The sequence below is a fragment of the Apteryx rowi genome, unplaced genomic scaffold (assembly GCF_003343035.1).
Source record: "Apteryx rowi isolate R43461 unplaced genomic scaffold, aptRow1 scaffold_79, whole genome shotgun sequence".
Lineage (NCBI taxonomy): Eukaryota > Metazoa > Chordata > Aves > Apterygiformes > Apterygidae > Apteryx > Apteryx rowi.
Window position 1 is genome coordinate 1419630 of NW_020451082.1, and position 14438 is coordinate 1434067.

Genomic DNA, 14438 nt, shown 5'->3' on the forward strand with positions numbered 1-14438 from the left:
TTCAGATTTTTTCCTTTGGGAGACAAAATTATCTGGTTAATTATCTGCTTAACTGAAAATGCTAATACTGTGAAAGTAATACTGTGTTTTAAATGCCTATACAAAAGGAAACTGCAACATTAAGCGGCCAGGTCTCTGCAGGTGACCACCAATATGCCACACAGTACGGATTTTGAGCTTATACTTATAGTATTAAACAGTCATACTGACTACCGTGTTCCAGGAATAAAAAGATTTGTGAAGCCAATTTTCCTAACAATTTCTCTCTCTAAACCCTTTTGATCCTCTAAGAAGTGAATTCATGCCGGTCTTTCCACCAATGTAAATACAGGCTTTCTCCATTTCTGTTCTATACTGATGCTTATTTTTCCCCACATTTGTAGAAAGCTAGTATCTTTGAAACCCCTGAAAAATGTGGTTGAAATGATCTCAAATCCTGAAAAATTATTAAGGTGCATAGACACATAAATGCAGTTTGTTAAGCATTGTTTCCTTAAGAAAGTTAGAGTTTAAATACAAAAAACATGCAACTCATCATTCGTGTTAAGCAAGACATTGCATAGTACATACACTTTGCATGCCCTGTTGTGCAAATGTTACACATACACTAAAAAAAAAAAAAAATCAAGAACAACAAAAAACTTAGCAGCATACATGAATGAAAGGGCTCGGCCACATTTATGTACAATTACAGTTTAAACAAACAGGAGCAAAAAAATAAACATAACATGCAACTGAGAGTGCAGTACACAAATCCTATTGCCATAGCAACATACCTTAAACCTGCATTGCAAAAATTTTGTTTTGTTTTTATTCTGTCAATGTAAGCAAATAATAATTAAGCGAGTCACTTTGTATTAATACAACACCTATCCCTGTCACTGTGCATCAAACTATGATCATCTATAATGGTATTCATTAGTAAACTGTGTGTCAACTTTGCACTTTGATACAGATTGTTTCCTTACCAGCTGTCAAGGTTTGTCCCGTGCCCGGCTCACTGGTTACGCAACCAATTTGATTGCAGAGAGTAATAGTGAAGTTGTACAGCTTGTACGGTTTTAATTCTGTCACTACGTAGGACAGCTCATGAGCCTCAGCTATATGCAAAACCTGCAAGGCAAACAGATTAGATGATAGTTGGTTAACGTCATCAATTCATAGGAATGAAAATGTTATGTTCACTAACATTTTGTTTCTGAATTTGCAGATTCCTTCATTTAGACATGGAAAAGCTTGCCAAGACCTACTGAGGGAGAGGATTACTTTGGAGAATCTCAGTAAGGTAGGATTTAAATGATAATACTTCCCATCACCTTGTTTTATGAGGTAATAACCCAGTTCCTGAGTGGATAAATGAGGAAACAATGTTATTGCCTTGTAACACTGGTGGTGGTACAGTTCTCACTACAAACAGAAGTGCAGAACAGAAGAAGCTAGAGCCCAGATGACACCACTAAGTGATGAAATCTGAYCATCACTGAATGAGTCACTTGATGAGCAGGCATTACGATGGATGGGAATAGCTAATACCTAGAGGCATATGAATCTGCTTTACTTTAATATTATTTTAAGCTATCAGTTGGAGACAGGGGAAACTGAATAAGATGTTATATTTTAGATAAATTCTTTATCAGATGTTTATTTAGATGAAAAAACTCACAAGCCTGTGGCCAGAAGCAATTTACAAACAATTATGTATTGTTACAACAGCCCTAGGAGGTAGGTAAGAAATATTATCCCCATTTTATAGACAAACAAACTGAGGTCTATCTGTGATACCATTAAAAGTCTAAGTTAGTTCTGAACTGAGAAATACAATGTCAGAGCACCTGATCCACTCCCACACTCAGGTGATGTTTCTTTGCTCGTTCCTAAGCTTTCAGCTCACTATTACTGCCATGGTATTTGTTTGCAAAATTCAGTCATTCAAAAATTAAAATAGCATTTTAAAAATCACATATTTAGACTTTATAAAATTGGTTTTCTTTATGTTAAGTTTTCAAAGACTTGTCTATTATCCAGGAAGCTAGAGGGGGGTGGGGTTTTTTTGTTTGTTTTTTTTAATGAAGGCAGAGATTCCTACAAAACAACATGACTTTACACATATCAACAAATATTGCAGCAATACAGAATCAGACCACACAAAGATCAAGGCAATTTAAACGATGCTGCTTAATCTGACCCCTCCTGCTTTTGAATCTTACCCACCACTGAAAACAAGCAATTTCAGGAATATCGCTTAAAACCTAAAAACAACGTACAACATTAGAGCACAATCAAGAAAATGACAAACTGACAGGTGAAAAAGGTCAGAGGATGTACAGCAATTAGGCAAATAATTTCATCAGGATGTAATGGAGTCAAGAAGGACACCAGACTTTATCAATTTTCCTACTATCAGTTAGCAAAATCATATTGCAACAATAATACCTGGGAAAATGGTGGCAAGAATTTTTGTTCAGTCATCAAACTAATGCTGTATCCCAACACTTCTCCTCTTGCCAAATTATCTTCAGGTTTTTCCCAAGACACATTGAGGGAATATGGTGAAAGAGGGAATACTGATGGAGCTGGCATGAATACTGGGGCTGAAATCAAATTAATACAGTAACATTCATAAAATAAATGAGCAACGTGTCATGCAAGCTTTCTTACTGTATTTGTAAAACAACATCTCTTTTACGGACGTTTCAGGTCCAATTCCTTTTCAACCAACTTTTCAGGTGTAACTGGAATTTTCACGTTATTTTGATCCTACGTGAAAAGTACCTCACTCACCCATCATTCTCCTGTCTCCCACCCTGGCCACGAATGCTGATTAAGGCTCTGCCTATGCCTTCAAAGTACTGCTAATCAGCACTAAAGTTCTGAACCCTGTAGCAGGTAGGAAGTACACATAAATGAAAAGGTCTTGAAGAAAAACATCAGGCAACCTGGGAAAAAACAATAAAAGCAAAAGTGTTCAATACTTCAGCATCTTAAAAGCAATCTTGTTTGCTGGGCCAGTTAGAAATTAACATGTCTCTCACTTCTTACAAAACAGTTCCCTTGTCTTCCAGAGCTCAACCTGTAAAAGGATTGTTTGCACTGCAGTTAAATCCCCACCTGATTACTCTGTAATAATAGCACACCAACCCATAGCACTTCTGTTACATACAAACAACCACACTAATGGACCTCTTCCCAAAGACAATTTAACACTTTTATAACATAGAGTATTTAAGAATAGATATGCACAGAGACTCATTTTGAAAGGGGAATTAGTTTAGCCTGCTGTTTTTCAGGAACAAATGACTGAGGACATGATTTTCAAGCTATCAGTAAACAAAAGTACCAGTGATGTAACGGAGATGCTTAATCGCAAATCACAGGCTTTATCAGCTTAAAACATTAGATTTCTAATATAAGGATTTAAATAAATATCCATTATTTCAGAATAATGTGTCAAATGGCAAGCACTTATTAAAATTGGGTCATAAGAACTGTTGTGAACTGATTAAACTTCTGAAAGAAATAGTTCATATTATGATACTTGGCTTCTATACAAGCATATAAATAGTTTTAAGTGCTATGCACCTGAAAAGGTGACCATCAAGATCTTCAAAAAAATTTCTAAATAATCAAAGCCTCAATTCAGGAAAACTCACTTGAATCCCCTTCCAGCACATACATACGTTCTTGGACCAAATTCCTAAATCATACCAACTGATTACAGATTTGTGATGAAAACAATCTTTTCTCATGCCTTCTCTGTTTAAAGAATATATAAATAAAATTGGGGAAATAGTGGGGAATTCAAAAGGTGCCTGGTAGATTTTGCAGTCTTTTAGTTTTGAAACTTTGGTTCAAGTGGCAGAGCTTCTTTTTTCAACAACATGATTTTATTGGTGAAGAAATTTTTTCCCATCACATGCTAAGTTCTGAGAGACTCTGACTTGTTTTCTTTTTTAATTAGTTAAAAATGAGAAAAAATGCGTCCCTATTTGAATCATTGCTGAATAAATCTTATTGAACAAACCTTTAAAAAAGCATTCCAGTTTGTTTAATTTTTAGTGAACAAATTCAAACCAATACTTACTTGCCTCTCCTGTGCGTCCTGATACCCAGTCTGAAGATATGCTACCCGCCATGTTTACTGCTAGCACATAAAATTCATATTCTGTGAATGGTTCAAGATCAGTGACTGTGATACTGGTCTGAGGTGGAGCCAAGGCATTCTCATTAGCAGACTCCAAAACTGGTTGAGGACTGAGCCATCCACTGCTTTGGAAAATACGAATTTCAGGAGGAAGAAAGTTCCCATCTGATTTTAATTTTTCTCTCATGTAAAGTTCATATCTTATAACTATACCTAGACAAAATGCAAGCCAGACAAATGAGTGTATTAAAACTATTCCTAGAGTTCTACTAAAATATCAGTGCTAATACATTTAAAGTCCTAACAATCAAACAATGAACAAACATGGAAAATATAGCATATAAGAAGGTTTTTTTCTTTCTGCTATTTTTATCCAAATATTCACCTATGCTTTTTTTTGGATTACATTCTTTATTTTCCCCTCCACAAAATTTCAGGGTTTGCTAACATTTTGCAAATTTACTCCATGAGTTTTGCTATCTTTACTTGAAGGAGATACACTAAAGTTCTGACCAAATGTTACTGGAAATGACTTCAGGCCTCTGATTTTCAAAGGGATGTTTTATTTTTGTTTTGCATAGTGGATAGGACATTATTTGAGCAACAGTTAACTGCTGACCTTTTAGAACAGACTACTGGATAGGAGGGGTGTGCGTGTGCATATGTGTTTTCCATCAGATAAACCTACTACATAGGCAGGAAGGTCTCGCCACTTCAGAAAAAATAACCTCACTATTGTGGTATGAAGGGATACATGACCTAGGTAGGACTGTGGAAGCAGTCTAGCTCCAGGATCACAGTGTAAAAGAGCTGACTGCAGATTTCCCAAATGAAAAAGGAGAGAGACATTACAAAACCAAGAGATGGTTAATTATCATATAGTGTAAGTATCTGGGGCTGTGCTCATGCACAGAACTGCAGAGGTGGCTTTCGAGAAAGGGCATCTCCCCTTGTCTTCTGGGAAGACGAGGATATCTGACCAGACATCAAAGGAAATACAAGAGCGTTGCTTAAAACTGCCTGTGCTGTCAATTACCTCTAATAATGGCTATTTTAACCTAAAGATTACCTAAAGATAATTAAACTATGTTGGTACTTTGTTATTCACTGCCATCATTGGAGAGAAGGATAACATTTTATACCAGTGAGTTAAAACAAAGCATATACTCAATATAATACATCTTTTTAAATTTTAGAAAGCAATACAACCATGACACTAGCTCTTTGGCACATCAAAATGAAAACCTGTCGGTAATCTGGGTGGACAAATCCATGCTAATTTTCAGCTAGTTAGCACAGGTTCCAAAGCAAAAAAAGCATAATGGAACAGTTTCCAGTATAGGGCAAACTAGAGTCAACATCCTCTGCACATCTAAGATATGTTCTCTAGTTGCTAGCCCAAGATGAAACCTCTGTCTTATTTTTCCAGCTTTCCCTGTTATTTGCACTTGTTATACTGAACCATTTCTACCCATGCCAGAATCACACTTTCACTTTGCTGCGAGTGTTCCCTTACACCTCTGTGCTTCTGAAAAGATCCATTTTCAGCAGCTGCTACCTACACAATAGCAAACAGAGGTCTACGTGCCACAGGTACCAATTTGGAAGAAGGATAATCAGTCCTCCTTCCACTTTCAGCTGTTGGGGAAAGTAAAAACAGAATCTAATGGCTGAGGTTGATTTTACTGACCCCCATATGTAGACGGATCAGGCAGATACAGCCACCAATCAAACTATGAAGAGTATATGCTACGGGTTGAGGGACAAGTACTAAGAGCAAGTTTCATGACCTACACTGTAGGCCACCCCTAAACATATAGACACATTCTTGTGGGGGCATTCTTAAGTCTAATCTGGCAATATTAAGCAAATAAGATTTTCACAGAGGTGAGCTCCCCCATACACAGATGCTCATTCTGTGAACAGATAAAAATGCTTGTTTTAGCATGCACAAATATTTGTGTAACTGCAAGTTCACAAAGCTCAACTGCATGTATATTAAAAGATAAAGTGTCTACCAGCAAAATCCGTGGCATCACAAAAGCATCTTACAACAGCTGTGTTCTCAGACTCAAAAACCTAAAATATTATTAGGCAAGTTAGACCAGCAACTCTTGGCAACGGCCTAATCCCTAACAAAGTTATGCTGGTAATAGAATTAGTTACTACACATGACGGATGGTTTTAAAAACAGACTTCTCTGTTAATTTTCAGATTTCTTTCATAATTGTTACCTACTTATTTATTCTTTGTACAGCCATATCACCACATCTGTCTGAACTAGGTGATCTGGCAAATTAGGAAGAAATTAACTTTACTGTAAATGTTTAATTATAGATGTGATTTTTTGTTGCAGCAGATGCCACTAACGGCTAAATTCTGGTCCCATCACACTCAGCTGCAGTTCTGGACTCCAAAAGAACAAAATACAGATTCTGATGGTATGTTTAGTGGTGTCAGGCGAATGCAGGTGCTGCCTTACTTTATTCACTGTTCATGTCTCATGGATAAGGATATTCTAACCAGATTTGAGAAAATACTGCTTTTTCTTTGCATAATCTTTAATTTAAGAAAGTAAATATCGTATGTCCTACCGTTTGGTTTCTCAGGTGGTGACCATTTCACAGCCAGTTCTGTAGAGCTGATGATATCTATAACAGGTGGTTGTAACCCTTCTGGAGGAGCTTGTGCAGTAATTACTGTTACTGGCTGGCTCTTTAAGCAGCCTCCACTGGTACATGCTTCCACAGAAAAAACATATTTTGTAAATGGAATGAGATTCCAAATAATTGCTGAGGTTTCTAAACCTTCATACTGGCCACAAGGTTGAAGATCAACCAAACCAGTACATGTCAAAACATATTTCTCTATGGGCCCAGAGTCATTTGAAGGGATTGTCCAGTAAAGCAAAGCAGAATGGTGACTAACAGGAAAGACTGGATTTAAATGAAAGCTTCCTGTAGGTATCCCAGATTTTGTTCTGTATGTCACTGAGTCACTTCTAGTAAAACCATGAACATTGCTGGCTTGGAGGTAATAGGAATAGAAGGTATATGGAGATAAAGTGGTATCAGTGAAGGTCTGAACACCTAAAACAAACAGGTGAAAAAAAAATTTAATACACACAAAAATCTTAATCTGCACACTTAAAAATAAAATCTTTCCAGTCCTAACTCCAAGGCATAAGATATTTATGCCTGCTTGCATCCTCTTCTTCCTGAGATCACTGACTGTAACTTGCACCATAACTTTTCAGTATTTGGTTTGAGGTTTTTTTTGAATGGGGAAATAAGCATCCTGTTTTCCCTCTATTTTCTTCCACTGGACATTGGTGTCACTACAGAAATATTTCTTCCACTGAATTTTTACCAATTCCTGCTTTAATCATGAATAGGATTAACACAATTATCTTATGATTCATCCTTTGCTTGGAAATAATTATTTCAATTGTAAATCATCGTCAATATTAGCAAAGCTGCTTTAGAAAGCCAGACATTCTGTGAATTTTCACACCTTTGTTTTTGATTCATTTTATAGTGTAAGGCCATATATTTCACCTTTCTGTGCTTTCACTTCCTTGGTTCTAAAATAGTACTTGATGGTTCATTTGTAAAGCACTTGACCTTGAATGAAGAATGAAATATAATTGCAAATAATTACTGAAAAGGTATATCCCAAAGACTGTATTTACTTTCCTCAGCCTCCAATTTTCATTAACTCTAGGCAGCTTTTTAACAACAGGACCAAGAAGACCTCCAGGGTTTATCCCAGAAGCAGCTATACACCTCAGTCTGTGTCCAGCCATGGTACAATATGTGTATATATACAACCGTAATACCATACATGGTTTTGTCATAAGAGATAGTAGACAGTGAATAATATATTATGTGTGAGATCATGGATATTCTTCAACTTTTGCAAAACAGGTATTTCTATGTCCTCTCTGTGCATCTGCACTGGCAAGCCAGTTCCGAGTGCAACCTGGAGAAGAGGACCACAAGATTATTAGTATTGCTAGATATCCAAACCTTGACATTGTAGCACAAAAGCAGCAGCGTCAGCCCAATAATTGCTTACAGCATTTCAACTACCTACAATGATCACATACTTGTTGCTGGAGTCCAGTGATAAGAAGACTGGGTAGTCTAATCTTCATGCCTTTGAAACCTTGCTGTTTCGGCAAGATTCCAAAATGGCTGTCCCTGCTGTAGTAGTGGTTATTGTGATAGCAATGTGCATTACTAGAACTTGGATTGCAACCAGCAAGTTCATTCAGTGCAGATGAACAACTGATCACCAGATGGAAACTTTATTTCAAAAGGAATATAAGCTAGACAAAATTGGATAGAACCAAAAAGTAGAGGGTTCTATGTTCCCCTGGAAAATAACCCCACCATCTATTTAATTACCTATATAAATAATTAGAACCAATATGATTTGGAGTTAGTTAGAATCACAAGCAACTTTGTGGGGAATTTCTTACATTTTAGAGCAAATATTTCATTTTATCCTCAAAACTGGTATCTCCTGAGTTTCTGGCTTCTGAGAGCACAGTTAGCAAAACATTAATTTAATTGGATATTCTGCAATACTATCAGCCAGATCATCAGGCCAACTGAGGAGATTATTCTTAATTTTCCTTAGAAAGTTCAATGTTTCTAACTCTCATTTAGTCATAAGATCAGTATTCATCAAGTTGCGCTCATGTGGCATTTCATGAGTGTTACAGATTCTGCACTATACTGCAAACAAAGTAATAAGTGGAATAGTGTCAAAATAAAACAGAGTTCTGCCAGCAGTAACAAATTGTTCTCAGTATTCAAATACCATTCAGCAGATGATTTTCACATCATTAATTAGGACAATTGCCAGAAAATGTCAAAAATGTCTTTTTTAAACCAAATCTACGTTTTTACAAAATAATGGTTTGTTAAGTATAAATATGCTGATGTCTGATTACCCAGCTAGTATACATTCAGAATTTTTTAGTTTTTACTCTGTAAGTACAGCCATGACATAACATCTTCAACAATGCACACTTTCAAGTACATTACAGAGCATAAATTTATGAAAACAAAATATATTAGCTTTACTTTTGAAATGACCTCATATTTTTACTAAATTTAGGCTTTTAAAGCAATTTAAGGAATTGGAATATTTTCCATTAGTTCTCCAAACTTGGCTGTCATGTTTCTTCCTCTTCTCACAGTCACTTAATCCCAGGCATATATGGGTTGCATACAGTTCTTCGCAACATGTACTGAAGAGTGTCCAAATACACAGCATCAGCCACGCATTGTAATCAGTTGCAAGAAATATTGAAACACAGCAGCTTGCTCCAGAACATTAAAATATTAGGCAAACCAAAGCATCTGTCCTTCCCCTGAATAAGTCGATAATTTTTTTCTCCAGAGTACATACCAATACTCGGAAAGACTTATTTTCTACAAAATATTAATGCTGCATTGCTCTGAAAATGCAGCAAACTAAAGAAACTTAGAATAGAAATCAAAGCTTAGTTAACCACACCTGTTTTCTTAAAAACAGTTGTGTGCAGTATATATATAAAAAACAGCATCCAAATTCAGCTCCTTTTCAGTTATAAGAGGATCAATAGTAACACAAAACGGCCTTTCCAGCCAGGACAGAATCCTGAACCCTTGAGGACTGCCTTCTGAGCATCCCTTCGCAAGCCTCACCATGAGAGAAGTGGTGCTGCAAAAGGCAAATCAGGAGCTACACTGATAGCCTACAAAAGGTGCTAAAAGTTACAGACCACAAAAAGCTTTCCTAATCTGTTAACAGTTTAAGATTGGGAGGATGATAAAAGGAGTTTTAAACACTGTATGGTCTCTTCTATTTCCTGTAATTCTTTATCAGGGATTTTAGCATTGCACCTTTTTGGTTTTGAAGCATATGTATATTTGCAAGAAATGTTTTCAGAAAGTCAATTCTTCAAAGTGCTTCAAAATCAAAAGTAAAAAAATTAGCCATTTGGGGTGATTCCGATTACACGGTTTTAGTCTGAGGTGCTCATTTCTTTCAAATAAAAGTAATAAGAACAATAGTCCACTAAAGGAAAATGGAATAACGTATTCAAAATCTCAGAGAACAAAAATGACAGAAAGCAGAAATAATTAATAAATGATATACATATGTACATATACATATGGACACACACAAACACATACAAAAACTTTGATGTCATCTTCTCATAAATACTTACTATAAGGATAGTAGTCTTCAGCTGTATAAATTTCAGTCTCATCCCTATATAACTGGTAAGTAAGTCTGTTAGAATTTGGAGAGTCAGGGGAACTCCATCGGAGACTGATAACAGAAGAATTGAGAACTTCTCCTGTAGGAGGAGGTTGTTGGAATGGAGCTAAAACACACACATACGCAAAGAGAGCATTTAAAAATAAAAGTAATCAATAATCACACAAATAAATTTAAATAAAATTGGAAAGGAAAAGGTGGTTTTTCTTCAAAGAAACACTTTCAAGTAAACACATGGTCACCAAGGCCAGACATTAATAAACTAAACTGATCCATGCAAATGCTCTTCAACAAAGCTTTTTATCCAAGAACATAAAACAAATTTAATACCCACCCCCACAAAACTAAAACAAGTGTACTTCAGTTTTCAAAAAAAATCTTTTTTTCTTTTTCCTTTTTTATGTATTTCAAGAACTCTGTAAAAATGGAACATGTTTATCTGGTCACATTGTTGAAGTCTGTGGTTCAGTCATCATTTCTGTTTTGAGAGGATTATTTTTATTTTACCTTATGCCAGGTGCTGCATATCTTCCTCTCATAGAATAGAAATACAAAGTCCACAAGCTAACTACAAATATTACCACAATGTTATAATGAACCTATTTAATTAAGTACATAAAAAACAAAAAGGGCCAAATTTTGAAGGTTATTTAGACAACTCACTTCCATTTTTTTCACTGGAATTTAAATCTGTGAGAGTGAGGCATCTAACTTTTTAACAGATCAGCTTGAGATTCTGTTCTTATTCATGAAAATAGTGCTCTACTATAATTTTGGGGAACTTGCTACTTAATTATGTTGGTATCAGTAAAGTGAAAAAACAATTCTGAATTTCACTAGCCAAAAGTCTCACACTATTAGAAAGAGTAGTCAAAGTTACTCCTATGTCCCTTTTGTAATTCAAGTGTATGATCACGGTGCTTTCCGAGACAGGGGCTATTATTCAGAAAATAAATTTTATATGCATAGATATACACACATACATAAACACATATGTGCACACACATATACTTATGTTATTATTCAAGCCAGAGCATGATACCCTACTGTGCTGTGAAACCTCCAGCCAGCCTATTATTACTCAGGAAAGCATTTCTCTGTCACCCTCAGTATACCGTGCAGTAACACAGAAGAAAATGGTCCTTTTTGGCAGCTAATAAATAGGTTGACTCAAAGGCACCCTTGCCATTTCCCTACTCTCTTTTCCAATCCTTTCTGCTTCCACTGAGGCACTCTGGAGTGAGCAATCCTACACTTCCACTAAACATCGCATGACAGATAAGGCCTTTTATACTGTTTGATCACACTCTGAAACCTGACAAGGTTTTAGAAAAAACAAGGGGGTGCRGATATAGAAGAAACCATTTTGCTCTGGGAATGAGACTAGCTGAGGCAGTAGAGAAATCAACATATAGAGTAAGCTATCAAAACTGGATCCAGAACCATGCAGCAAGCTTTTCCCCCTTATATTCAGCAGTATAGGAAAATGTCAACATTAGAAACATGCGTCTTTTCATTAATTTTTCTCCTTCTATTTATAAACTATAGTCATCATCATCATGTGCAGATTTGCTTACTATATGCAATTCACCAAAAGATAATTATGCAGATCTGTTCAGCTGAACTAGTAGGAGGTAAGCGAAGAGTGAATCTGAGGACAGAAAAGCAAGAGGAGGACTTCCAGCCTCACAAGTGACACAGGCAGAGAATTCTGTCAGTATCAGTGAGTCTCACTACTCATGGGTTTTTAACATATACCTAAAATGCTAGTTGAAGATCACTAAATAGAACAAGATAAAGAAAAGCTCTGGTCCTACTGCAATCTCTCAGCCAAGAAATAGGAGGAGATATTTCTAGAGTCCATTGGATTGAGCACACGCAATCATCATCTCATTAGAAAGCAGACAAGATTTTGCTGCCAATCTAGAGTTCTGGAGTTCAGCTGAGTAAGAAGTGAATACACGCTAAAGTATCTGTAAGAGAAAAATTTGAGAATCAAAGGAAATATGTGCTCCTAAATCCCTTTGGCACTTTTGAATGTGTCCATCCATAAAATACATGCTTACAAGACATGCAACCTGAGCAACCAAATGAACTTATTGAAATAATCCTTCATTCTCCACTCTCAGTCTCATGCTATTGCATGTTGCTCCCACTTGTATGTCATTTTACAGTTCAGATGTGTAAGCAAAGTATTGTATTTCTGATTTTTTATGCAGCATCTAAAATGTTGCTGGGCAGAAAAATTGAAAAAAGGTCTTTTTCTTAAGAAATTTTATTTGGACAATGATAGCAACTTACATTTGCTTCTTTTGGCAAAGATTTTCAACAAGTAATAATATGTGTCAACATAATACTGTGTTACAATGAAAATAATCACAAATAGCAAAGGCAGGAATTAAACCAAACATCAAAGCTAGGCAAAGCTCCATATCTGTGCAACAAGTTAAGACATTTTGATWTGAAAAACTAAAAGATTGCAATTGCTATATCATTTATGTCCAGAAGAGGACTCCGTTTGTCATTTAGAATACTGCCTGAGCTGTTCTTACATTTTCTAACTAAAATCTATGATATTATTTATCTATGCCATGTTATTATTAATCAATTTTATAGTTGAATTGCCATTGACCTTTATCAAATGTATATCCCAACATAAATAAGTAGGTTGGTTTATGTTTGTAAAGCACTTTGAAGATGAAGAGCATCATAAAAGTGCCATGTATTATTATTATTATACATTCAGTTGAAACACCCTACATTTTTTAAAGACACAACAAGCCAATCAACTATCTGCACAATGAATAGATACTATGATGTGCTCTACAGAAGAGTACAGTGAAAAGCAAAATAAAACTGTATCTAAACACTCTTAACTTTGAGAAAAATCACCTCTGAAAACAAATCAGTCTCTTCATTCCATCCCATTTATAGTACTGTGCATTCTGCAATGCATATTATTTTAAATTTAAACTAATTTACAATAGAAATACAAACTGGAATCAAAGTGAGATCTGTCTGTCCTCATAAATGTACTCTTCATGTATGTATGTTTCTGCTTGCAAATCTATAACACACATATACCACAATGATGAATGTGATATAAATGCCTACGCAGAATACTTAGATAAATATTCTGCAGAAGGAGGATCCAAAAACATAGTTCAGAAATTACTTGGGAATGTCTAACACTGTAGAAGGTTGCACTGTACATAGTTAACTGAGCTAACTCTCACAGTAGTACCAGGTCTGGTCATTATTAATTAGACCCACTCAGAGAGATGACCAGTTAGTGTCTGCAGGGTACCTCATTAACTGACTATACTGCTTCTCAGACTGGGCCCTTATCTTTGTACAGCACTATGATGTGTCATGTAAATGTAACACAACAACTTGTCCAGAACTAGCTCAGGTGCTACCAACACAGCCTGGCACTGTACACTATGAATGTCCTCAAAGCCCATTTCTGAAAACAGAACTGAAGACACCTTAAAAACGTAATTTTCTCTCTACATATAACATTTTTCCTCTCCTTTAAAATTTCTTGCCAGCACAGGGACTATGGACTGGTGAGCAAATCTGAACATTAATTTTAACTAATTATGACATAAACAAAGGCTGTTTCCCTTCCTGCCTAGACTCACTGCCAGGGCAGAAGTGCAGACGTTCCACTGCAACACAATTCATTTCAGTTCCTGATCTGATATTCAGCATAGCATTAGCCCGCCCTCACACATGCTGACTCATGAAGATCTGTTACAACTACATTGCATATTTTCCCAAATTGAGTGAAAAAGTTCCATGAGGAGACAGAGCTACACTGCACTGCGGACCAAATTTCAAGTTAATCACAAGGTTTTCAACATGAGGGCAGGAAAGAGTTAAGCTCCGAGCTGTACCAATACTATCGTGTTCATGTAACTAAAAAGTGAACTCTGCATTGGTCACTGCAAAGAAAGTGGTGGGAAGTGCAAGGGAACTTTGGGCTGTTATTTCTCCCCTGCATTAGATTCATCAA

At 36.1% G+C, this 14438-nt stretch overlaps 1 protein-coding gene across 1 annotated transcript in view; it reads right to left on the minus strand.

Moving 5' to 3' along the window:
• Positions 1 to 14438, minus strand: part of USH2A (usherin) — a 408708-nt gene that overhangs the window by 310539 nt on the left and 83731 nt on the right. Inside the window, exons 15-19 of the mRNA XM_026088840.1 lie at positions 10368 to 10526; positions 6736 to 7230; positions 4082 to 4354; positions 2434 to 2591; positions 969 to 1113 (exon numbers count right to left, since the gene is read on the minus strand). Of these exons, the coding sequence (XP_025944625.1) occupies positions 969 to 1113; positions 2434 to 2591; positions 4082 to 4354; positions 6736 to 7230; positions 10368 to 10526 (1230 nt within the window). The remainder of the gene's footprint in view (positions 1 to 968; positions 1114 to 2433; positions 2592 to 4081; positions 4355 to 6735; positions 7231 to 10367; positions 10527 to 14438) is intronic.